Below are 27,465 nucleotides of genomic sequence, written 5' to 3' on the forward strand. Positions count from 1 at the left end.
AACTGAAAATGCTCCCTTTAGTGTTACTCCTTAGAACAATAAAGCTACTGAATCAGACCTTCAACTTAATGCACAGGCAAACACCCTCAGACTGCTTTGAAAAAGCTACTCCACATGCAGAGGGTGGGTGGGAGAGGTGACAGTGTCTCTTCTGGAACACAGACAACATAATATGGCATGTCACTTATGCCACCTTTCTGACTCACTGGTGCTCCAAAACAGATTTTGTAGCACTGAAATCAGGCAGGTGTTTACCTGAGGAAGAGAATGTGTAGTGGGGGGGACATCAGCAGGGGTTCTTCATTGCCACTGCCTAATAAAGTTAAGATTATAGTCCTTATACTTACAGTGATGAACTGGCAACTATCAACCAGCACAGAAATCAATACTGCAGACAGAAAATAATAGCTCTTTTTAAACAAGGTCAGAACCTCATTTGCTACAAACCAGTGTAGGCTTACCAAGAATATGATGCAAGACATCTAAATTTGCCTGCTCTGACATTTTCCTTTCACACAGTGGCAAGTAACACTCTTTTAAACAGCTTCTTTGTGGAGTAGATGAGAACTTGCAAACCTTCACCAAGAGCAGCACTTTCAAAGGCACAAATAGCAGAAGAGTGCTCTCTCTGTCTCTCTCCTGTTACCTCTCTGCAGGAGTTAGAGGTCTAACTACAATTTATGCCTCTGCCAAGGCCCTCAATACTGCATCCCTTCCTGTCTGACAGACAACTCTTTGGAACACTGCTTTTTTTCTTGCTCCTCAAACTAACTTTCTCTTCTCATACTCAGAATTCAAGCCAGAAATCAGCATGAAGATAGTTTACCTTTTTCTTTGCTCTACTCCAGGTCGTTCTCATGGAAGTAGATTCCTTCCAACCACCAGCACCTCCTCCTTTGCTACCATTCTCCTCTGATAAGACACAGCTTCAGCTGGCAAATCATTGAATATGAAGTTTCGAGGCTTCAGTATTTCAGACCTCCTTAGACTGAGAACTAAGGACTACTTTGTCAACTGTTTCTCTCTTACCAAAACACAAACACACACTCTCTCAGTGTTCTTCCCCAATAACTACAGGGACCTGTGGGGAAAAAAAGTTTCTTACCACTGTGACCCCAATGCACAAAGCTGTTCACCCTACAATCCATGTTTTTCTCTAGGTTTCTTGATGCTTAGATGACAGCAGGGGGGGAAAAAGCCCTTTAACAATGAAGGTAGATAAAAGAAAGGTGGCAAAGGCTATGCTAGGGAACATGGAAGAAAAGGAGTTGATTTGAGACAGTCAGCGTGACTTCACCAGGGAAGTCCTGCTGACCAGTCTGGGATCTTTCTATGACTGAGTGACAGCATGAATAAAAAAGGAAGGAGATGTCATCTATCTGGACTTCTGCAAGGCAGCAGCAGGCCCAGAAGAAGTCCAGGAAAATGATCAGAGTGATGGAACACTTCTCCTCTAGAGAAAGGCTGAGAGAGTTGGCATTGTTCAGGCTGGAAAAGAGAAGGCTCCAGGGAGGCCTTATCGTGACCTCTCAGTATTTAAAGGGGGCTTCTAAGAAAGGTGGGCACATACTTTTTAAACATAGCCTATAGCTGCAGGACCAAGGGTAAAGGTTTTAAACAGAAAAGAGTTGATTCAGAACAGGTATAAGGGAGACATTTTATTATAGTGAGGGTGGTGAAACTCTGGGAAAGTGGCCCAGAGAGGTGGTAGATGTCACATCCCTGGAAACATTCCAGGTCATGTGGATAAGGCTTTGAGCAACCTAATTTAGTTGAATACGTCCCTGCTCATTGCAGGTGGGTTGGATGAGATGACATTTAGAGGTTCCTTCCAACACAAACCAACCCTGCTCTGTCTGGATTTAGCCATCAGAAAGAATAGCCTCTTCTAAAAATTCAGGCCCATGGTATTTCTGTACTCTGAGATGATCTCTAATTAGAGCACAAGAAAATATATCATCTGCTTAATAACAGATGCCCATGCCACAAAGCTCTGCCTCTCTGTAGTGATCAGTTTACTTAGATAACTATAGAAGGAGATATATATGCATAAGAGAAATGGAGATTTATAAATATGGTTATGAAACATACAAATAGAAAATCTATTCTTAGCACTAGATACTTCTGTGTACACTTGAATTAGCTTTGTGCTTGCTCCATGCTGTGGAATGAACTATACAACCAGGCCAACATACAACTCAGTGCTAACTTTATTTTTAATCAATGCTGCTGGAAAATAACCTTGTCAAGCTGGCAAGCTCAATTTCTGCTACTCTCTCAGCAGCCTTCCTAACCCTCTACTCTCTGGATTTGTCCTCAGAACTGATTTCTGTTCACATCTGTGTGTACAGCCAGAAGCTAATGGCAAGGCATCCACCACTGACTCATGTAGGAAAGCGGAGCAAGTAAAATCTTCTTGTCTTAAAGGGTGCTGAAGGGGGGATGAGTTTCACTTCCAGCACAAATAATGGAGGATTCAGGAGAGTAGTTTTTCTCCTCATTTTTTTCATTCAGGTTGAAAGTGTAGCTAATTGCAGTACTCCCAAGAGGTAGTCAGGCAGCATGGGGGACTAGATTGCTTCCTGACCCACAAGACAGGAATTTCTTTAAAGAAACACATTATTATTCAGAGAAGTTTACTCTTCAGGGCAGGAACTGTTTAAAAGACAAATAGTCATTTCCCTTCTATCTGTATACAAAGGAGAAAACCCAGCTATTGGGACAACTAACACCTGCTCTCTCTACCATACATGTCTACTTGATGGTTGGTCAGCTCTGGGGTCCTCCTAGCCAGGCTGTTCACACCCAGGTGTTAGCCATCTCGTGTATCACACAAGGTCCTTGTGTAACTTCAGCTAAGCACCACTGGGCTTCTGTTATATTACAGTGTGCTAGTTTGGTGTGCCACGTGCCTGATTTGGGACATTTCAGTTGTAGTCCTCCATAAAGCCACATCACAGCATCCTCTTCTACTGACAGAGGCTCATACCAAGCATCTGCAAATGCAGCAGATTCCTCCTTAAAAAACCAAAAAACCATAGATAGACCAGAACTGCCCTACAGACTACCAACTGCTCCTTCACAGCTTTTCTCAGAGTGGGTGTAAGTAGCTACTAAAGTCTGTCTCTCTGGCTTCAGCAGCCAGCACTGGTCAGTAGAGGAACTGCTTGAGCCTCCCACATTTCCCAGCAAGCTGTTAACCAGCCACCAAGTGCTAAATAAACTTGTAAAAGAGCTGGGCTGTATTTTAATGTGTTGATGCTAAATGTGATCATTCTTGTATCTGGCTCCAGTCAACCTGCAAACCATCATTTTTATCCTTCTCACAGCAATCAGGCTATCAGCATTCATGAATACTTGGAGGACACCACTGGAGCTCAGCCTATCCTTAAACTCTCAGAATTATTCTATCACTTCTTCCACACTGTGCCAGAGAGCACACATCAGGAAAAAAAAAAAAAAAGAAAGGAAAAAAAAAGAAAGAAAAATGGAAAGACAAAAAGGAAAGATAAAAGGAAATAAAAAAGGAAAGAAAAAAGGAAAGAAAGAAAAAAGGAAAGGAAAAAAGGAAAGGAAAAAAGGAAAGAAAAAAAAAGGAAAGAAAAAAAAAGGAAAGAAAAAAATGAAAGGAAAAAAAAAGAAAGGAAAAAGGAAAGGAAAAAAAAGGAAAGAAAAAAAGGAAAGAAAAAAAGGAAAGAAAAAAAGGAAAGAAAAAAAGGAAAGAAAAAAAGGAAAGAAAAAAAGGAAAGAAAAAAAGGAAAGAAAAAAAGGAAAGAAAAAAAGGAAAGAAAAAAAGGAAAGAAAAAAAAAGGAAAGAAAAAAAGGAAAGAAAAAAAGGAAAGAAAAAAAGGAAAGAAAAAAAGGAAAGAAAAAAAGGAAAGAAAAAAAGGAAAGAAAAAAAAAAGAAAGGAAAAAGGGAAAGAAAAAAGGAAAGGAAAAAAAGGAAAGAAACGGAACCAAAAAAAAAGGAAAGAAAAGAAAGAAAAAAAGGAAACAAAAAAAAAGGAAAGAAAAAAAAAGAAAGAAAAAAGGAAAGGAAAAAAGAAAGGAAAAAAGGAAAGGAAAAAAGGAAAGGAAAAAAAAAAGAAAGGAAAAAAGGAAAGGAAAAAAGGAAAGAAAAAAGGAAAGAAAAAAGGAAAGAAAAAAGGAAAGAAAAAAGGAAAGGAAAAAAAGGAAAGAGAAAAGGAAAGGAAAAAAGGAAAGAACAAAAAAGGAAAGAAAAAAAGGAAAGGAAAAAAGGAAAGGAAAAAAAGAAAGGGAAAAAAGGAAAGAAAAAAAGGAAAGGAAAAAAGGAAAGAACAAAGGAAAGGAAAAAAGGAAAGAACAAAAAAGGAAATAAAAAAGGAAAGAAAAAAGGAAAGAAAAAAAAAAGGAAAGAAAAAAGGAAAATAAAAATGAAAGAAATAAAGGAAAGAAAAATGAAACTGAAAAAGAAAAGAAACAAGGAAAGAAAAAAAGAAATAAAAGACTGAACACCAGAACAGACGTCTTTAATTTTGATGTTACAGAGAAATGAGAGAAGAAGGCCTGAAAGATGCTAAGAGAAGGGAAAAGAACAAAGAAAATCAATCAGATCCAAACCAGTGCTTTCATAAATCCCAACAAGCTTCATTACAAGGGTTTGGATACTGAATTAAAAAAGCAAACTGACTCCCTTCAGTCCCTGTGTGAGGAAGGGATAGCTTGGTTGGGCAGTGTTACTGGCAAGCTGATGTATCCCTTGAGAAAAGACCTGTACAACCCTCACACCTGTTTGGAAGGTGCAATAGGATAGAGGTCTGAGGCCAGCCTTCTGCACAGGGGTAGGCTTCACTTACCACTGGACTGCTGGTGTGAAAAAGAATGGCTGTGAGTAGAGTGAATGGTCTGCAAGCATTTCAGCATTACTTGTGAATAGATAATTCTAATTTCTCTGCTATTATTGGCTGCAAGTATTCCCTGATGTAATTATGGAGTAATAGCTGAGAACTTGATTGCAACCAACAGTTAGTAGTTTGTTGCTAACAAGGCAAACATGACAAACAATTTTGAGGCAATTATTGTCATTACAAGCCACACTCAATTGTTCAAGGCAAGCATAATGGAAAGTGACAGTTGTGCAGCTGGGAGGGTGGTGGGGAGCAGGATTGTTCTCTGGTTGCAACAGACCAGTCAGACTGTAGCAGAGTCTGCTCAATGCATAATTCATGTTTAATAATATTTTAGTCTCTAAAGCAAATTACAGTATAAGATAAAAAACAAACAAAGACATGTGGAAGAAAAGAACACAAGTTATTAAAATGGGAGAGAAGACGCAGAAGAAAAATGGAGCAGGGGGGGAAGACATTCAGCACAGCCAACTCACAAGATGCTTGCAGCTCTCACGTGAAAACACAGTAGCTCCACATATTAAGAGAGTCAGTTACAAAAGTAATCCCTTTGCTACACTTCAGTGAGAGGGGTGCTGGTGTCCAAATCCTGGTTTGAGACCCTTGTCTGATTAGGTGAGTGCACTGAGTTAGTGAAGCTCTGTTAGCTCCTTCCATTAATCAGGAGGGAGGAAAGAGTGTTCTCCCAGGACAGACACTGATGCTTCAGTCTTGCCAAATTTGAGTTGGACAGAGAGTCAAAAGAAGGTTTTCAACCCACAATAGAAGTGCCTCATGTATTAGCTCAGTATTCATGACAATCACATACTAGCTGCCTTGTCAGCAGTCCAGTACATTAAAATACTTGATTTGCTGAAAATTCAACCCAGCTTTCCTTAATGCTGTCAAGGATTGAAAGTTTCTGATGCAGCTGCACAAATACTGCAAGCTTTTGCCCAGGCCCGGTATAGTACATTATCACTGACATCATAACACTGCTCAAGTGTCATTACAGTGCCACTTATACTGCCTTTTGCACTAATAGGGGATCATCTCTGAAGTCATTAAAATGCCACTGAAATTAGATTTCCACAAGTCTCTGGCCTTCTGCTCTTCTTTTCACCATTTTCTTCCTCTTTCATAAACATCTTGGTGTATTACACCAAAGCAAACATGGTGGGCCAAATCCTCCCAGGTGTAGCTCCACTAAAGCAAAATCATGCTAGTTACTATATGCCAGGCTCTCAGGTCCTCCTGAGCTCTGCTTAGGTGAGGATATCATGAATTTTCTCTGATAGAGCATTATCACTAACTCCCTATCTGAAGAAACCTCTGTGCTTTTGGCATGCAAGTGAACACTTCAGCACAGCCCATAGACTTACTGAGAAAAGTGCATATGTAGTCTGCTGTCTTTTGCTTGATCCAGTAATGAAGTTGGTGCTTGCTAAAGGTGGCAGATGGACAGCTGCAGACACAGAGGACCTTTGCTTACCCTGAGAACAGATTGCTGAGCAGCCAGAACAGAAACCTTCCTCATTCTCTCTTGCTAGTCTGTCTCAGTCCTCATCATCAGGACATGGTTGTTGCCTTCATGTAGTCTCTGCTGTACCTCCCAGAACAGGGCAAATGTAAAACCTGCTCACAGAGGTGGGCTTTCCCCTTCAGGGAAATTACAGCAAAGGACAATGCACAAAGTGCTGTGTTGCTAGCATTGCCTGGATGTTACTGTGCTCCTCTTTTCCACTGCCAAGAGACAGGCAGGTGTTTGAGAGCTCAATCACAAGACTAGCATTTATTGTTTCATCCTTAGTCATAAGAAACGAGATTGTTGCCCAAAATGTTCACTGGTTTCAGGATGACTGTATTCCACAAAATTCAGTCAGCTTTCCTGGCCCCAGTTCAAATGTAAGTTTAAATGGTCTGCAAACTGTGCCTGCTGTGGTCTGAAACAAGGGTGAAACGGTTTGATCCAGCAGTAGCAGAGTCCCTAAAGCATTATGAGGAGGAAAGAGAATTAGAGACAGCAGCTCTCAAGTGGGAGCTTTGCCTGCAGATGAGTGGTACACAGGGCTGGCTCCAAAGAACCAGCTCAGGGCAAGGGAGCTGCAGCATGCATGGGGAAGCAAGAAGACAGGGTCAAGCAAGGGGACCGGGTGCAAAAGAGAAAGGAACACACCACCAATTTGCAGCCCTATTATCCAGCTGGCTGCTAAGGAGAGCAGCTCTGAGACACTGGGAACCAGATAGCCCTACTCCACTCCCAGCTGGGGAATGAACCAATTGTAAATTAGAGCTGCTTTCCTTTTCTGGCTCTGCAGGGAAGAGCAGCAGCTCTTTCCCAACTCCTCCCCCATAGTTGCAACAGCCCTGCAGGTGCTCAGGATGCTATTTTCAGCCATTCAGCAGGTGGGACTCAAGGCCCCGTTATTTAAAAGGGTACAAAGGCTAATTTAAAGTGGGAACTGTCCTTCCTGGTACTGTGGCAACTTCAGTGCTATGAATACAATTCACCAACTTCTCCCAGTTTTCATTTCTTCCTCAAGTCCTTGTTGCCTTTCAGCTTGCTATGCTTTACAGAAGGAATCTCATAAAGACTGAGCATGTTTGTGGAGTCCAGGACTTTGCTTGCAGTAGATGGGTGCTGGTACTACACAAAACACACACCTTATATACCTTCCATACCTTCTAGATCCCCTACTTCTCAACACTTTTCCTACCTACCATGACATTTCTGGTTGGAGAAATCTATTGCTTTCAGATCATGCTCTCTCAGATTTGCCTTTATTCAAACAACCTACCCATGAGAAGCAGAACACAGAATACTGGACTGCAAATCACTGAGAAAGCTCAGATTAAATTTTCTGGTATGAGCTCTGCAATGGAGTCCCAAATCCAAATAGCCATCTAAATACATCACAGATAAAGCCTCAGGGGAAGAGAGTATGAAAGCATCTTGTTCCTTTTATGTAGAGAGTGTCAGCATTTTACTCTGAAGAGTGGAAGAGAAGCCTCTATCTGTACCTGAGTGGTGTGGCTCGACTCACTATTGCATTCCTCTAGGGCACATGGAATCTATTGAGTCCAAATCAGTTGAAATCCATAGCAAAAAAATTCACTAGATGTCCCAAAATATTCTCATGCCACCTCATGTGGAAAGCCAGGTAAGGAAAATGACAGAACACATCACCTTTAGCTACACTGGAGCTGGCACTAATCCACACCAGGCAGCACTTTTCCTAATGACTGCTATTACCAAATCACTCTCCCAGTGAGGGCATGCTTGGGGCAGCAGAGGACCTGTGCTGTTCTCTTCCACCACTGACACCATTCCCAACCATGGTAACCTTACACAGCAGCAAGCCTTCACCTGCCAGAGCACAGCAAAGAGGCATTTCAGATAAGCCAAACATCTTCATCTTTACACTCATTGTGGTGGCTGACATAAACTCTCATGGACATACAGAACTGTTTGAGGGAAGGGTGCAGGAATCACTGTAGACACACAAATTTGTGCTTTGGTGATGATTTGGGGGGGGAGCTGCTATAATTAACTATTAACTTTGCAACATTCTGCAGTGAAGCATGTGATAGCAAAACAGATTGTACTGTTAAGTTCATTTAAGTTCCCCTTTGTCTTTCCTCCTTCCTGTTCCCACTTCCATCCCTATCTCCCTGTGTTCACTATTTTCTTCCAATCTCTTTCCTGCCCTCTTCTATCATTTTTCTACCTCCCCCCTCCCTCCCCTTTCCCTTTTCCATTTCTAATGTCTTGCAGTTCATCCTTCAGCCTCGTCTCCCATATCTGAAAAAGCAGTGTTGCTATAACTAGCCACACTCAAGTTTGCTACCTGACAACAGCTAGCACAGAAAAGCCATGAAGCAGGAAGAGCTGCTATTTCAAATCTCCCTATCAGTAGATGCTTTAGTCAGAAGATGCAGCAAAAAATAGGATTGCCTTAGGAAGGTGAGCAAATACCATCTGGGAAGAAGGGAAGGGAAGCTGAGAGATTTAAAGCAATTCTTTACAATCACTCTACCTGCAGTTCAAAGACCACACTGCATTTAGTTCCCATACATTTTAAACAGCAAGTGACAGGTCTGCAGCACTTTATCATTCATACTTATGCTCTAATATGATTAGATGTGGCACATGAATCTGGTTGAGGCAGGGATTAAGACATGTATGACAGGCATTTCTTCATGGGTTACTGTACTGAGCTGTAATTTTTATTTCAGACATATACATGCACAAAATTACTGTTAAGAAACACTCTCTAGATGAGGGACAAATTGAGTAGATAGGTAAGCAAAAGCCTCTCCCTAGAGCATGGGGTTTGCACTGAAAGCCAGATACCTAAAAATGACACCTTCCAAAGAATGCCTGAAAACTGTATTAGCCCTGAAAAGTCAGCCTTCAACAGGACAGTGAACTGGCTTTCCTTACATCTTGTGCATCAGAACTGCTCCTTTAGTGACCATACACAGTCAGAAATGAAGCCAACAGCTGCACAAGTTTTGTGATAGTTTCAGCAACTGCCACAGCCTGTAGTGGACAGGCTCTTTGTGAGCTCCCTAAGGAGTAAGTTCATTCCAAATCAGGTTCATCTAACTTCTGTAACAGGGTCTGAAATCAAGGAGTACACATCTGTGCACTTCTGTGCACATCCATGAACTTCCATTCCTTTCACCAACAAATTGGCTTTGTGTTATAACTTAGAAGTAATTAACACTAAAATTTACAATGCCACTCATTCTATTTGCTCTTCTTCCCCTCTATTTCCATATAATCCATAATGTCTTTCTCATCCTTCTTTTGAGCATAACATCCCAATTCCTAGCTTTCCATGCATTGGTCACACTCCTCTCCCTCATTTCAACTAGAAAAACAACTTTCTCAGCCTTCCAGGCTGATTTAGAAAGGGTTGAGTTTCATTTCCTTTTATGCCTATGTATGGTCACACTGTCATACATAAAACCAGTAAAATAATATAGTGGTCTAAGCACTCACCTGTTGCCTAAGCAACAAATAAATTAACCTGCAACTTCATCCTCTTCATGCTGAGACATAGGGAACATACATTTCAAATTACCTAATGAAACACACTAAGAAGAAAAGGACACAGCAGGTACTAAATGAAGGCACAGATTGTGAAAGAGACAAGGCAGTAGTACCACATTGTCTGTATGAAACGAGAGCCTTACCATCCTGCTGGCCCTGGAGGTTCTGAGGACTTTGCATTCTCTCCTCCAGATTGGAGCTGAGGTCAGAGTTTACAGCTGACATCCTAGTGGAGTCACTCATATCAAACTCATCACTTTCTATAGAGCTTTCATCCTGCAAATGGAAAATTTCAGGGATGTGTCAGAAAACATTGCACACTGTTCACATTAGATGTGCAGTTCACTCGTTCCTCTTTGTTTCATTCACACCTGGTGTGGGGTGCAATCATGCTAAATCTTTGTTAAGCAAACAAGCAAAGCAGATAAAGAAGAGCAAGGGAAACAGTGTTTATGTGCTATGACAATCTGACAGATGCAATTTGTTCAGCTGAGGATACTCCATTACTGCACTCTCCTAACTGTTTCCATAGTACCTGGCTAAAGAGGGCTAGTAACCAGAGACCCCATAACAAGTCCTTGCTATTCAAATTGAGTGGAGGAGAGCTCTCCACCTTCCCTGCCTGCATTCTCTACCTTTCCCAAACGAGGTCAGTAACTGTGTGATGACCACTCACAGTAAGATATTTCTGAATGGGAGCTTGACCTAATATGAGTCCACAACCAAATTCCCTTGGCATGATGTCACCCTTCTACTGCCACTGCCTTTAAAGAAGCATCAATGAAAATTATGAAGCTTGTGAAAGCTCTGAACATGTCCAAATGACAGTCAAAAGCACACCAAAGTAATATAATCACATCAGAATCACTTCACATTTATTCTACCTTCTACACCTTTAATGTGATTTATCCATCAAGTCTAATTACAGAGCATCTACTATTGATGAGAGCAGATGGCAAAAGGTGAATAGAAGAATAGAATAGAATAGAATAGAATAGAATAGAATAGAATAGAATAGAATAGAATAGAATAGAATAGAATAGACCAGGTTGGAAGACACCTTCAAGATGTCCCACTCAAATATTTTGTCTCCATTGATAAAAGCAAAGCACCTTTGGACCTAGTCCAGCAAATGTTCCAATATATGTTTACTCCACTCATTTCAGTCCCACTGAAGTTCTTGTGTCCACTCAGAAGTTAACAACCAAGCAGCCACAAGTCTTGCTCTGTGTGCTGCTGAGGCAACAAACCAACCTAAGGTGATATATCCTCAGTAACAACTTTCCTGAGATAATGACTCCTGTTATGAAGAAAAGCATTTTCAAGCAAACAGGGGAAAAGAGGGCAAACAATTTTGTATCACCTAAAGATCAGTTTAAACTAACTTTTCAAATGAATATAATATTATCAAAGCCAGAACTGACAGGATTCTGACTTGGGTTTGGGCTGCTCACCAGAACTGACCTAGAAAAACAGCAAGCTTTACCATATGATTTGCTCTGTACTTGTGAACTGATTTCTACAGATACTAACACAGCTACTTTCTTTCTGAGTGCTTGGCCTTCAAATCAGTTCCTCTCTTTGGTCTCAGTGATGTTTCCAGCTTGTGTTGGAGTGCTTCTCCTTTTCCAGAAGACCAGCTCCCTGCAGTCACAACTCTTGTTCAACTGAGCTGAAGTACTGCTAGATGTCATGCAGAAGTGGGAGAGTGGGCCAAAACACAGGACAATTCTGTTCTGCACTGTTACACCAGCACAATGACAAATAATGGAATAAACACACCCTGTTCTCAGAGCTTTGTAAAAAACTAAGTGGAAGAGCGAGGGCTTCCCAGCAGGCACCTGCCTGACTTGCCCAGATAAGGTGGAAGCATCCCAGCTACAGCAGCAGCAAATACCTGGACTGCCCACACACCAGAACTGTGGTCCCCTTCTAGCCTTCTGCCCCAGACAGACAGGGCTGGGGCACATGCCAAGCTGGTTCTGAGATTTGGGGAAAAGGCAGACTGCTTGTTCAAAGATCATAACACAAACTCCTCAGGCATTCTGGAAAGCTGTGCCACTGGTAAGACAGAGTGATACTCCTCATTGAATCCTGCAGGAACCAGCAAGGAGCAGCTACATTTATCAGTTCTGAGGTCTGGGCTACCACAAAGGGATCTCTGGCTATCCAACACTTGCATAGGTATAAAACAACACACATGGGCAGCCTGTGTTTCCCTACAGCACTCTGGGGGATAATTTCACCTCACCTCCCCAAACTGTAAACATCTATCTGAATCTTTGCTCACACAGGCATGGGGAGAGGAGCTGGGAGCCACTGGCATCTCAGTACCAGTTGCAGCACAGCTGTAAATGCCCACAATGGTGAGTTCTCCTTTAGGATGAAGCCTGTTTTCCCTTCACCAATGGCCTCAGCATAAAAAGAATGAATGAAGGATGAGAGAATTAGGAGGCTTTCAGTCACTGTGCTAGCTAGCTGTGGGATCCAAGTTTACTCCTGTCTCAATCCACCCCCTCCACAAGAACACAGATATGATTGATGAAACCTTGGAAACAGCCTTCCTACAAACCCAAGCAGGGTTTTTTTTTTTTCAGTGCATGAAACAGTTTGAATTTCTGCACCAGAAAGCTTGCTGCTTTGTACTACAACATTTTCAGTGTCATTTAGTTCTCAGTGCAGCAAATGTACAGCCTGGAGTGAAAAAAACCCAGAAATTCTTAGCAAAATCGTGCTTTGAGAAAAGACAGGAAGGTTATCTTGAGGACCTTCCTTGTGCCCAGTCTGCCCTGGCAAAGAAATTATTACTAAAACATATAAAATATTACTTCCCATAAGTCCAGTGATGCAAACATTTCAGGCACAGTAGTAACACCAGAGCGGCAAAACCCAGGTGGGCAGGGAGGCAGCAAGCAATGGTCCTTCCTGCTACCACTGTGCCATTGTCACTGGCTCAGCTAGGTTCACTGGTTCACCAAATACTGGTTCACCAAGAAATAGAACAGAACAGAACAGAACAGAATAGACCAGACCAGGTTGGAAGAGACCTTCAAGATCATCGCATCCAACCCATCATCCAACACCACCTAATCAACTAAACCATGCAACCAAGCACCCTGTCAAGTCTCCTCCTGAACACCTCCAGTGATGTCGATTCCACCAACCCCCCTGTTGAGTTGGTGAGGGGCTTGGAACACAAGCCCTGTGAGGAGAGGCTGAGGGAGCTGGGGCTGCTTAGCCTGGAGAAGAGGAGACTCAGGGGTGACCTTATTGCTTATTCAGTCATCAGACCAGCAAGACTACACCAAAACACTCAGGCTATAGAAGCACTGTGGCAAGTGCCCCCAGTCCAGTGAGTATGCTTAGCTCTGTTGTGGAAGGAGTAATTCTCAAAGGGATGAAGTGGAAAAACCAAGAAGTTCTTTAACTCCTAAGGCTGCTGCAAGGATAAAGCCTCTTCCCTCTTGGTGCTTGAAGCCCTGCTTGCCAGATCCCTGAAAAGGGGCAGCATGTAACAGGGAGACTAAATAGGAGGGAAAGATCATCAAACTATATTTGTGCACGAAGAACTCTGAATAATAGAATAATATCTTAGGCAGATTAATAGAATAATAGAATAAACCAGGTTGGAAGAGACCTTCAAGATCATCGTGTCCAACCCATCAACCAATCCAAACCACCTAAACAACTAAACCATGGCAACAAGCACCCCATCAAGTCTCCTCCTGAACACCTCCAATGATGGTGACTCCACCACCTCCCCGGGCAGCCCATTCCAATGGGCAATCACTCTCTCTGTATAGAACTTCTTCCTAACATCCAGCCAAAACCTCCCTTGGTGCAGCCTAAAACTGTGTCCTCTTGTTCTGGTACTGGCTGCCTGGGAGAAGAGACCAACCTCTGCCTGGCTACAACCTCCCTTCAGGTAGTTGTAGAGAGTAATAAGGCCTCCCCTGAGCCTCCTCTTCTCCAGGCTAAGCAACCCCAGTTCCCTCAGCCTCTCCTCACAGGGCTGTGTTCCAAACCCCTCACCAACTTCGTTGCCCTTCTCTGGACTCATTCCAGCAAGTCAACCTCCTTCCTAAACTGAGGGGCCCAGAACTGGACACAGTACTTGAGGTGTGGCCTAACCAGGAATCAGGAATCTCTCCACATACCCTCCACAATAAAAGGCAAAGCAGAAGAAGAACCATGGTATTTCTAGAAGAGTGAGGAAATCCACATTCCGTTGAGAGTTGAATAATTCATAGATCTCCACCAATAGCCACTACCTACTCATTATCAAACCAAATCTTGCTGACCCTACAGAAGTCAGGAGCCACTCAGGATCTTTGACATAATCCATCTGCTAAGGTTGTTCTTGATGGTTTTCTTTATGAAGAAAAAAGAAAACCCTTGTATTCAGGCAGAAGGACACAGCATGCAAGGCTGCCTTTTGGCTGGCACATAGCTGGGCTTCTAACTATTTGGCAGCTCAAATGGTAAATGAACACATTTCTAGCAAAATGAGCTTATTACAAATAATTTGGTAGGTACCATCCAATTGATGAAGCACTTTGTGAGATCTGGAAAAAAAATCACAGAAGGAAAACAATTTTCAAGAAGAAATAAATATAACTCAGCTCCAGTTCTCTCTGAAGAAGCTTGATTCTCAGCCTACTTCTCTTCCTGCTTCCTGCTTCTTCCTGGATGTTAGGAAGAAGTTGTATACAGAAAGAGTGATTGCCCATTGGAATGGGCTGCCCAAGGAGGTGGTGGAGTCGCCGTCATTGAAGGTGTTCAGGAGGAGACTGGATGGGGTACTTGGTGCCATGGGTTAGCTGTTTGGGTGGGTTGGATTGGTTGATGGGTTGGACATGATGATCTTGAAGGTCTCTTCCAACCTGGTTTGGTTTATTCTAATAAAGGTTTATTCTAATAAAGAACACTGTCTATTTTCCCCTCTTTTTATTCAAAGTTTCAAAAGCAATCCCTACTCCTATTCACCAAGCTTTACACTTTCAATATTTCAGCTGATGTTCCCACGGCTTCCACCTATCTCACTGTAATGTGTTTCATCCTGGCTGCTAACCTCGAGGACACCATGGCATTCATTTCAGCTGTTGATGGTATTGCTTCCTAGAAGTAGACAATGAAAGTCACTACTGAGCACAGTACCACCGTGAGGGCAGTCTTTGCCCTCATTACCCTTTGGGCTGGTCCAGATGGCAAAAGGGCACTGTCAGGTCATTTGAAGCAGTACAACGCATTACCCCAGCCACAGAAGGGTGGTAGGTCATGACATGTTACCTCAACTTGATGACTTACAAACAGCCTTGGCTTGGCTTCAGACTCATGTAAAGATGAGACCAACATTCTCCAGTTCGGTTTCCTGGCTACCACAAAGGCAAGTACCAAAGGACACAGAAGAACAGAAAAGCAAACTTGAAAGATTTCATGGTTTACCTCATCTTGCTGTGAATTTAGCAGCTGGAGCTTCATGTGTTTCATGTAAGCCATAGTAATTGGCATGTTGTAATCGATCATGCTGGTCACTAAAGTTGGAGGCTTTCCATTATCTGCAATAAAAATATTTATTAGACATTTCATGTAAATTGTGGAGGCTACTTTAGACTGCTCTGCAGTCAGGCAGCCATGTCATTGATTCTAACTTTGGCCTTTTGAATCACCTGTTGGCTGTGCAGATGAAGTCTACCAAAGAAAAAAGGAAACTCGAGTTCAAACCCTGAGAAATGATGAGTTCATCTACCTTAAATGACTGCAGCACATGCACCCTATCTATTCCTTATGCTCCCAGACAAACATTGCTATAGCAAAATAAATCATTCCCTCCAGATAAAATCATCTTTCTCTTGAGGGTGCATAAGGTATTACACTCCATCCTGAAGTGAAAGCAGAAGATTCACTACCTCCCAGCTTAAGTACATGAGATGATCTGACTTACTGAACCGTTCCAGCCTACCAAATTTTTATGGACCCTCACTTAAGCTAGGAAAACACAAATGGGTATTAGGAGCAAAATGACTTTACATCCCACTATTTGACACTAAAACTACCTTTATGATCCGCTCCATCTGGGTTCAAATGCATTCTTTTCTGGCACTCTGAGCAGCTCATTAGAAACCGTGTCACCGCTTCTCTCGGTAGGAAGGCATAGGTCTCCGAAATCTGGAATGAAGCACAAAACAGAGGTGGTGTTGTGTAAGCTGACTGAACATGATTTCACAAAGCTGATCACTCCATTGCAAAATAAGGCATATTATCTTATAATGCCAGGAAGGACAATGAAAGCATGATCTGCATACGGTGCAGCAGGATTGCAAGAAACATCTGTCCAAGCTGCCTGGCTAATAACAGTTGACCCTGGAGAAAATTTCACCTCTATCAAAAGGAGTTTTGCTTTCTGTTGACACTTTCTCCCCAAAAAGATTCATCCATAAAAGGCATCCTGCTGAGGGATGATTGAAAGGGAAGAAAAAAACACCCAAACCTGAAAAGTGACTTTCTTCTTATAGCCAATCCCTTTATGTGGTCTAATTATTTTACTGAAAGGATAGGTAGGCAAACACAGGACTCAGTGGTGTAGCAGCAGCAGTGAGAGTCTCCTTAATATTTTAACTGTGCATTTCAATATTCTTGTGATTTAATACCAGGGCTTGAGCGTGTTATTTTCACCAGTGTTTAGAGAATTTGTGAATCTCTTGGTTTTGAAGACCCTGCTGTACCTGGAGATAACCTGAAACAACAGCTTTGGGTTGTTTCCTTACTTCAACCTGAACATTCTTTCCCACCACAAACTCACAAGCAGGCATTAGAGGGACTGTTTTTCCTTTCTTGAAAGGGGAGGGGAGAATGCAGTTATTGCTCTTTTCAAAGACAGTTTTCTCTCCACTCAAGGACACATCTTCACAGACATTTTGCCTTGCTGAAAAGGACCTGAAGGTTGATGCCAAGCTGAAAATGAGCCAACAGCATACTCTGATCACAGATAAAGCACATTTCATACTGGGTACATTCAGGCAGCAGATTAAGAAAAGTTATCATCCTCCTCTACTCAGCACTGGTAAAACAGTAGATGGAACAATGTGCCTGGTTTGCCCCCCACCAGATGAAGAAGCTGTGGAGAAGCAGGAGAGGGCTCTGCAGCAGGCCACCATAGCAGCTGGAATCTAGAGGAAAATTTGAATGAGGCAGGGATCTAGTTGCAGCCCATCGCTGCCTGAAGTGAAAATACAGTGGAGAGAGAAACTCTCCAGAGACTATAACCAGGGAAAAGAGTCAGCAGCTGTGGCTTGGGATGTCCAAACTGGACATCAGCAGAAAATTCTTCAGCAAGAGCCAGCACACTGGAGCAGCTCTACCAGATGGGTGTATGGTGGATGTTTTCAAGATACTACAAGGCAAAGCCATAGCTTTTCTGTGATTCACTATATATGTTGATGTATATACACTGAACAGTGCAAGTGGTGCAAGAAACCTCTACCCTTTTTTTTTTCTGAAGCCAAGTCTTGCAATAGAGATAACCCTTAAAGAAGGACAAAGTCCCAGCAAGTGAGATTAAAAGAGTCAACTGATACCTGACTGTAAAACTAGAGCAGGATTTGATTTCTTGTCAAGCACTACGTTGATGGAAGTGCAGAAGAATGGAGGTGGAGGTGGGGTATATGGCAGTGTGGATACAGAAAGGACAAGATAACTTTCTTTACCTGGATGCAAATGGAATTACATACTGTGCAACCACTCAAGCTCTTCACAAGGGTGCTACAAGGAGGAGGAATGGCCAGTTTTAACTCTTATACTCTTCTTCTTGGCTTGTCACCTGCTTAATCTGTGTTGAAACATGATTCCTAAAGCTCCATGGGCCAAATCTATCAGTGACAATATTCTGGCAAACAGGAGCAGTTTAAACTAAGGTTTGTTGATGAGATATAAGTCATGAAAATGATGCATTGTGAAATAAGAATGCAAATGAGACCATCCTGTTTATGGCATTGCTTTTTAGACTGTTTATTGGTGTGGTTTTCTTGGAATAGAATCATAGAATCAACAAGGTTGGAAAAGACCTCAAAGATCATCAAGTCCAACCTGTCACCCAACACCTCATGACTACTAGACCATGGCACCAAGTGCCACATCCAATCCCCTCTTGAACACCTCCAGGGATGGCGACTCCACCACCTCCCTGGGCAGCACATTCCAATGGCTAACAACTCTCTCAGTGAAGAACTTTGTCCTTAACTCCAGCCTAAACCTCCCTTGGCACAGCTTGAGACTGTGTCCTCTCATTCTGGCGCTGGTTGCCTTATACAACAGAAGCCTTATTTTAGGGGATAGCAGGGGATTAGCACATTTATTATGTGATGCAAATTGGCAAAGATTGTCTCTGGGGCTGAAACAATTGATCTGAAAATGAAGGCACTAAAGGAAGCCACCTTTGAATAGAAGATCCTACCAAAGATATTTTCAGATTATTTTTCCTGCTTTTTTATGCCACAGAACAGATGCTTATTTACCTTTCTATCAATGAATACATTGATTATACTCATGCTTTATGGAATCTGGGGAAAAAAAACCCAACAACTTTACACCAGTTGGAATTTAGCATTAAGAAAACCAGCAAGTGCACATATGCAAGCAACCTCTCTCTGCTACCATTTAACACATTTAGTAATGTATTGAAATTAATGGAGCTTACCCATGGATTCATTAGTTGCCTGCATTTGAAAGGAATGCTCCATTTATTCTAATCAAACATCTCTGTCAAAACTCCAGTTCTGCTCAGACAAGATGAAACCTCTCCATGGAAAGCAAGTGAGCTAAGGCCCAGATTTGATAGGTATGCTCCACTGACTAGAAGGGAACTGGGTTTTATGTCTAAATTTGTCCACATAGCAGATGCTTATGTCTCCAACCTCCCACTGCAACACAGTTTTAAGGATGCCCTTCCCTAAATAACACCAGTTTTCACCAACTTCCTCCCCTGTTTTGCTTTGCAATTTGAATCAGTCACATCCTAAGATTTCAGCCTGCATAAATTGGCCTAACACAATAGATGTGACATTAAAAGAGACATGTAGGGGACATAACCCCACAGCTTTCCTTATTCTTGCTGCCTGAATATACATAAGGAGCTCTTTCCAATTCTCAGTGCCAGAAAGCTTACAAACCCCACCCTGAACCTCACGTCCCAGCAGTGCAGACTCCTCTTTGTCTCTCTCATTAAAGAAGGCCAAATGTACTTTGTGAGATGCAGTTAGCTGCTTGCTGGCTCTGGCCACGCTCCGAACCAGCTGGCTGAGCACCAGCTGTACTGGGAAGCTCTCTAACTGAATTAGCACAAGGCCAAGCACAAAATCTTGTATTTCACCCCTCAGTTCGAGTTTACCAGCTTCTGCACAGGGCTGGGCTGATGGAGCCAATGGAGCTGGCTTGCATGTGAGTATTTGAGAGCACAATCTGGAGGCCTGTGACACTTTCAAAGTAACTATACAGAAACATCTTAGTCAGTGGTCTGACTTCAGCACAAAGAAATTGTTTCTGTCCTCTATTCTATCTGAAAGAAAGCAACATTGACTCAGTCCTCCCTGATGCTGTATGTTCTCCCTGCCTGCTCCCACCTCTCTTCTCAAGGCTGTTTGCTAACAAAACAGTAGAACAGAATTAACCAGGTTGGAAAAGACCTTCAAGATCATCAAGTCCACCCTATCACCCAACACCATCCAATCAACTAAACCATGGCACCAAGTGCCTCACCCAGTCTCTTCCTAAACACTTCCAGTGATGGTGACTCCACCACCATCTCATTCAGTGGTGTGCTGCAATAAAGGAATGGGTTTTTTAACTGCAGTTTCACACACGCACAAACCCAGCAAGTGCACACACTTCTGATTTTCAGGAAAAAAATAAAGCCAGAACAGAGAACTGAAGTGGGGGGTACTGCATTATTTACATCCACACACTGGCAATGCAGATCAGCCTATTTTTGGCATGACCTACCAAAAAAAAACCTGCTCGTGCACATGCCTGTACCAATCAAAGAACAATCAGTGCTGATTTACCATGTTGATAAAATTACTTGGATGGCTTTAAAAAGAAAGCACAAAACAACCCAACTGTAAGTATACTTTTTATTTGTTTCCCAAATATGAAGCTTTAGAAGTGTCTTTAGGGGATTCCTTATTCTTAGCAGTGGCTTGATTGCACATTAGCATATCTTCTGTTGCCTGTGGAAATGTGTTATCCTGTATCTGGATGTGTTCTGTATCACAGACAACTCAGAAAACAAGCAGATTCTAGCAGGTTGGTGTTTTGGTGGTGTGTACTGGATGTAGGTCTTGAAGCTGGATGCTTTTTGGATTGTAAAAGGAAATAAGCAAACAAACATCCCCCCCCCCCCAAACAACACCAGCAACAAAATAGAATCTGGAGCATCAAGCAAAAGTGCAAAAACCACCCAGTGTTTGCTTTACCCTCAGAAGTTACAGGGTAAGAAGCAAACATTTCCTAACAGTGCAGTCCATGCACACCTATACATACTTGGTTTTGACTCTGAACTCAGAGGAAAATAAGAGTTGCATGGCAAGGTACATGGTAAGAAGTACATGGTAAGAAGCAAACATGGTAAGAAGTTACATGGTAAGAAGCAAACATTTCCTAACAGTGCAGTCCATGCATGCCTACACATACTTGGTTTTAACTCTGAACTCAGAGGAAAATAAGAGTTGCATGGCAAGTTACATGGTAAGAAATACATGGTAAGAAGTACATGGTAAGAAGCAAACATGGTAAGAAGTTACATGGTAAGAAGCAAACATTTCTTAACAGTGCAGTCCATGCACACCTACACATACTTGGTTTTAACTCTGAACTCAGAGGAAAATAAGAGTTGTATGGCAAGTTACATGGTAAGAAGTTACATGGTAAGAAGTACATGGTGAGGAGCAAACATGGTAAGAAGTTACATGGTAAGAAGCAAACATTTCCTAACAGTGCAGTCCATGCATACTTGGTTTTAACTCTGAACTCAGAGGAAAATAAGAGCTGACTTAAGCAGGTTCAGAGTCCAGACTTTTACGATCTCATTTCATCAGTCACAAAAAGTGATGTAAAAGATTTTGACACACATCAACCCATCCAAAACACTGCCCAACAATGGAGGCCTTCTAGACTCAGAATTGACCTGCATGCTCTTTGCAAGATCTCATGAAGAGCACAACTACCACAGGGCAAATAGCCCAGCGCCTGAGCATGCAATCTGATGTAGACTGGAGCCAAGTGCTGCCTGCCCTCACTATGTACTGCATTCCCACTGCAACACTGCAGGCAGAGAAACCAGGCAAAGCCTCCTTTACGTTCTCCAACAGTTGATTGAAGGGCAGGATGTGATGATACAGCTTGCAGAGCTACTTTTTTTTTTCTTTTTTATTTGGAAAATTAACAAGCTCTAAAGTGAAAGGCAGATTTTAGGACACATATGGCAGAGAAGGAAAGACAAGTGTGAGGAGAGGGAGTGAAATTTTGCAAGTGAACCCATTAACCCCTAAGGAATTAACATGGAGGATGTATGTGTAGTCTGGAAGATGCAACATGTCAGAAGAGAGATTTTCTGCTTGGTTTATGTGTAGATTTTTTTAATTAAGGAGAGTAAGGTGGGGGGTGGGGGAGATGATCCAAAGAAGACTTCCAAGAGGAGAAAGAGAGAGAGAGAGAAGGAGAGAGTGAAGATGGTAATCTGTCCTGGGCCCACAGCCATCAAACCAGGTGGCAGAAATTGGTTTCTTGATGACAGGAGGGCAAGCCTGCCAAGGAAAGTCCTCTCCTTTCCTCAGCAAGAGGTCAGAAGAGAAGGCTGCCACAGGAAAGCAGATCTATTACTGAAGGGAATTTTATCAAGAGTTCACTATCATGCTATACTTGGGGAAATGCTGTTCCCTCTCATGCTAAACTTGTGCTTCACAGCTCCCTTCCCTTCCCTCCCCACGTAGCAGAAGCTGCTTTCTGAGAGGGAAGCGATGGGGAACACCTGCTAGTGGGACCACTGCCAGGACACTCAGCACTTGCCCTTTGCAAAGAACCAAGAACAAGCCCGTTGAAGAAAAGTGCACTTGGCTTGGCTGCTTTGATGTGCACACAGGAATGGTGTGGATGCAAGGATTTAAACAGATCAAGGCCCTGCACAAACCTCACATTCTTCTGCTTCCCCAAGGACAAGGTATGCCTTGAATGGAAACCAGCCAGACCCCAAACCTGCTTTAACCTTCCTCTACCAAAGAACTTGTACTGGAAGGAGACAATCTTATTTGACAGTGCAACCTGTCAAAAAACCCTCTTCCCTGATGAAAGCACATTCACTGGGCTCCTCAGAAGGGACACACAGGTATATTCCTGGTTTGGGAAGGGAAAAGAGTCACACCATGTTTCACAATCTGAGGAAGGTTGTTGTTTTTTTTGGGGGGGGTAACAGGAAAGGGAGGCTACAGCCTGATCCCAAACCAAGAAATGTTTATTACTGTCATTGGCATTACTGACACATGGTGGGATAGCTCCCATGACTGGGGTGTGGCATTAGATGGGTACAAGCTCTTTAGGAAAGATAGGCAGGGGAGGAGGGGAGTGTGGCCCTCTACATCCAAGACCAGCTGGAGTCCATGGAGCTCCACCTGTCGTAGAAGCAGAAGTGACAGCCCACAGCTGGGCCTGAGAGGAGACAGAGATGTTTTCCATCTTCAGTTTCATCACAGACCATCTGAGTCTCTTGAAAAGTGTAACAAGGCTAATTTTTTTTCCTGGTTTGCACTGAATCCCAAGAGTTGTCCTAACAGCTTGAGCCTGTTGCATTATGCTGCCACAACTTTTCCCAGTTACTCCCACCTCTGATACACCCCTCAGCACTAGAATTTACATTTTAGACACCCTGAATAGTTCATACTGAGAAATGCAGCTCTACAGAGGCACAGAAAGCCTGCTATGGACTTGCTGCACACCTTTCCCAACGCACCAGACAGATTCTGTTCCTGAATGCTTCTCTCTACTGCATCCCTGTCTCCACTTTGATACCACAGCTCTCCTTTCAGTGTGGGATGCCTATACAAAAATAAGTCCTTCAGGACAGAGTGTGAAAAGTACTATCCCAAAGCACTGTAGTTCTTCTTAGGACACTGAACTGCAGCAGTGTGTGCTAGCACAGCCACTTCTATAAGGTTACTCAATAGTTTCTCCTGATCTCCTGACCAATTCCTTGCATCAGCACATTTCACCCCATCTCTTATGGAGCCTGGCAGAGGACCTGAGGGGAATGAAGGACAAGCAGGGATCTGTTTGGGTACTGCTGCTTTGCTTGGCACCAAGGAGTGTGCTCTTTTCACCTTCTGCACCTTCTTAGTCACCTGTGCCCCTGCTGAGCTACTGACTCAGCCAAGCCTTGTGAGGGAATTATCTCCCAGATCAAGGCCCTAGACTTTCTACTTCTTTGTAAACTTCCTTGGGAACCAGAGAACTATCTGAAATTATAAACAGCATGTGAAGTATTCCTTCTGTCTGGCATACTCCAGATATGAGTTAAGGTTCTTGGTGTCATTTTATATATATAAGGCAGGTCTGGTTTTTGCTGGTGTAGAGCTACCTACAGTTATGCTGGCAAGGAACACAGCCCATCAATCTTACCATACAAGTTGGACACCTGAAATGAGCACAAAACCTGACAATTAAATGGGAAGATCAATCATTTTTGGCATATTTTCAAGGTTACTCTCCCACATCATCTACATAGACTTTGTACAATTCCCTTCCCATCCACTGGTTTGCAGAGAAGAAAACAGAACCTTATTCTAAACTTATATACTAAAGCACAGGAGCTTTCACAGCTATCTACAGGGCTTGTGCCAAGAAATGATAATGTTTGAGTTTGGTACATTGCTGCCCCGACTGAAATATAAAGGCTCCCTCCCAATACACTGCTCCTTTAGAGGTACCCCGACCACATAGAATCATAGAATTAATAAGGTTGGAAGAGACCTCCAAGATCATCAAGTCCAACCTGTCACCCAACACCTCATGGCACCAAGTGCCACATCCAATCCCCTCTTGAACACCTCCAGGGATGGTGACTCCACCACCTCCCTGAGCAGCCCATTCCAATGGCTAACAACTCTCTCTGGGAAGAACTCTCTCCTCACCTCCAGCCTAAACTTCCCCTGGTGCAGCTTGAGACTGTGTCCTCTTGTTCTGGTGCTGGTTGCCTGGGAGAAGAGACCAACACCCTCTTGGCTACAACCTCCCTTCAGGTAGTTGTAGACAGCAATGAGGTCTCCCCTGAGCCCCTTCTTCTCCAGGCTAAGCAACCCCAGCTCCTTCAGCTTCTCCTCACAGGGCTGTGCTCAAGACCTCTCCCCAGCCTTGCTGCCCTTCTCTGGACACATTCAAGTGTCTCAATGTCCTTCTTCAGTTGAGGGGCCCAGAACTGGACACAGTTCCAGAACTGGACACATCTTAGTTATCTTCCTGTGCAGCAAGAAATCAGTTGTAAAAATGCCTTCTGCTTCCACACAGTTCAATAAATCAGTGCAGATTACAGATTCACTAACAGAGTCTGTCAGGTGGACTGAACATGCTTCTAGAGGCTGGTGCTGATGTATTTTGTGACTCTATCAACAGTTCTAAAACTCTACCTATTCCAAGTTTGTTACTCTACACAAATGCCAACAGTAGTCAGTGAAGTCACTTTTGACAATTTCACATCTAATCATGCTTGAGTGCTACCCAAATTTTAAGTGGATCAGGTTCACTATTGAAACTAGAGACTCACAGATACATAAGCAAATTTATTACTTGAAATCAATATGTTGCAGTTAGAGAGTCATAGAATTATTAGGGTTGGAAAGGACCTTAAGGATCCTCTAGTTCCAAGCCCCCTGCCATGGGCAGGGACCCCTCACACTAGATCAGGTTGCCCAGAGCCATGGGGCCATTATTTTTATTAGAAATTCAGGTACTGAATGCCCATGAAAATGTTCATGAACTCAGCAGTTTAGCAATTTTATACTGAAACTGTGGTGGTTTTCTCCCCATCATTCCTCTGTTTCATTTACCCAGTCAGAGAGTAGAAGCACTGTGATCATCACATGCCAGGAATCATGAATAACAAACAGCAGTTGTAGCACACAGGTTGTGAACCATCGTTCCTGTAAAAATTCTTCACTCAAACTATTTGCTGAGTACTTATGCATGATAACTACATTCACAGATCTCAAGGATGATTCACTTGTGACACGTGAGTAGAGAAACAAGACTAAATTAATCTCGCTCCCAATCCACTTAATAAAGTTAAACCTTGCCAAAGTATTTCAGTTTGATTTATAAAGCTTTTAGTGTATAATGCCTTGTGGCACAGCTACCTGAGGTACTGCCTCTTCCCTCCTGCAATGCCACAGAGGAGATAGCCACTGAGTGGCTTGCTGGAACAGCCTGATGCTGCAGCTCATCATTTTCAGTAAGGCATATTTATGGACAGATCCAGCAAAAGAGCATGTATTTCCCCAGTTAGTTTGGCAGAGTCTGAGGTCTGTTTAGCTAACCTAATTCTCATGTTAAGACATAGAGTTGATATTAGTTTGTTCAAGCTGCACCAGGGGAGGTTTAGGCTGGATGTTAGGAAGAAGTTCTTCACAGAAAGAGTGGCTGTCCATTGGATGGGCTGCCCAGGGAGGTGGTGGAGTCACCATCACTGGAGGTGTTTAGGAAGAGGCTGGATGGGGTGCTTGGTGCCATGGTTTAATTGATTAGATGGTGTTGGGTGATAGGTTGGACTCCATGATCTCAAAGGTCTCTTCCAACCTGGTCCGGTCCATTCCATTCCATTCCATTCCATTCCATTCCATTCTATTCTATTCTATTCTATTCTATTCTATTCTATTCTATTCTATTCTATTCTATTCTATTCTATTCTATTCTATTCTATTCTATTCTATTCTATTCTATTCCATTCCATTCCATTCCATTCCATTCTATTCTATTCCATCCCATTCTATTCTATTCCATCCCATTCCATTCCATTCCATTCCATTCCATTCCATTCCATTCCATTCCATTCCATTCCATTCTTCTGTTCTGTTCTATTCTATTCTGTTCTGTTCTATTCTTCTATTCTATTTTTCCCCTTATTTTTTAATCTATGGAAATCTTTAACATGGAAACATGACTCAATGCTCTTAATAAACTAATACACCACGAAATGAATGCCCAAATAAATATTGCAGACTCTGGTAATGACACAAACCTACATTTGAGCATGCTTATCCTCTGTTCATAACAATGTAATAAGCTCAGGTCTCAACTGCAATAACAGCTGATACCAAACGAAACTGCTGCAAGCCTACTGCGTGGGCTATTGAATCTGCACAAATGCTTCTCCTCACAGAAGACACACTAGCTGTCTTCCATGCTGTTCACAACAAATAAATCTCTTATCTGGCCTGGAATCATGGGATTCTTCTGGTAGTAAATATTATGCTTGGCACCTCTTTGCAAGATGATGACTTGAAGTCGTGTATTTACAGCTGGCAGCATTCCTGCTACTTGTATATTATTCTACAAAGTTTGTGACCTATACCTTTGAACAGCTTACTGAAGTAAAACAAAGTAGAAGGAGAAAGGTCAATAAAAACCTTATTTTTCCTAATGCTTTCTAAAAGAGAAAGCATTACAATATCTTTGTGGCCAAGCATTAAAGCAGCCAAGGTGACAGATGAAATTTAATTTAGACATTTTGTGTTTGTTCACCTTTAAATAGCACTCCAAGCCTTGCAAAAGCACACCCAGTGACTGATGGCTTACTTCATGTATCTATCTTAAGGTCAATACCAGCAGGAACAAATTATAAGAGATTTTGCCAAGGGCTTATCCCACAACAAACTGGCTGAAATAGCCTATAAATAAAATATCTGTGAAGGGATTCATGGATACATAGTAAAGATTGTTATGTACCTGAAGAAAACAGTAATGGAAAAAATGCTTTTTCTTCTTACAGCTAAAATTGAAGATGTGGGTATCAGAAACTTGGAGTTCCCCCACATGTTGGTGACCTCTCACGAATAATGTGTGACACAACTGCAGGTTGGGTAAAGGACACTGTGTTCAGGTCACCTCAGGGCCCTCTGCACAGCCCCCTGCCAGCCTTATCCCACTGGGGCTATGGGGAGAGATACAGATGCTCTGCACCCTGGTCAGGGCTGTGGGATGGGCCCTGGCTGGGAGCCCCTGCCCTGCTACCCTGGGGAAGCCTCCATTGCTTCAGCAGCTGGAAACAGCTGGACAGGTGGACCTAGATCAAGAGTTACCATGGCCCTGCACGTGGAGGTTGGGCCACCCAAATCTGGGCAAGCAGGTACATTTGAAGCACCTTGGGAAAGTGCAGTAAATGTTTCATTAGTTCTCTGTAAGAAAAGGAAGCGGTGTGGTTGTGCCACTAACCACAAAAGCTATTCAGAGCTATTTTAAGGCAGTGGCTGCTTAGGTCAAGCAGTCACATGCAATTAAAACTCTTAAGGATAATAATTTCTTTCT

General features: G+C 42.7%; 1 protein-coding gene across 3 annotated transcripts in view; it reads right to left on the bottom strand.

The window, feature by feature from the left end:
• NOL4 (nucleolar protein 4) overlaps positions 1-27,465 on the bottom strand; it is a 181,327-nt gene that overhangs the window by 117,354 nt on the left and 36,508 nt on the right. For all 3 annotated transcript variants that reach the window (XM_068158771.1, XM_068158772.1, XM_068158770.1), the window contains exons 3-5: positions 15,963-16,074; positions 15,352-15,464; positions 10,050-10,182 (exon numbers count right to left, since the gene is read on the bottom strand). In XM_068158771.1, the coding sequence (XP_068014872.1) occupies positions 10,050-10,182; positions 15,352-15,464; positions 15,963-16,074 (358 nt within the window). The remainder of the gene's footprint in view (positions 1-10,049; positions 10,183-15,351; positions 15,465-15,962; positions 16,075-27,465) is intronic.

The sequence above is a fragment of the Melanerpes formicivorus genome, unplaced genomic scaffold, assembly GCF_026170545.1.
Source record: "Melanerpes formicivorus ecotype bairdi unplaced genomic scaffold, bMelFor1.0.p_v2 SCAF_42, whole genome shotgun sequence".
In the NCBI taxonomy this organism is placed as follows: domain Eukaryota; kingdom Metazoa; phylum Chordata; class Aves; order Piciformes; family Picidae; genus Melanerpes; species Melanerpes formicivorus.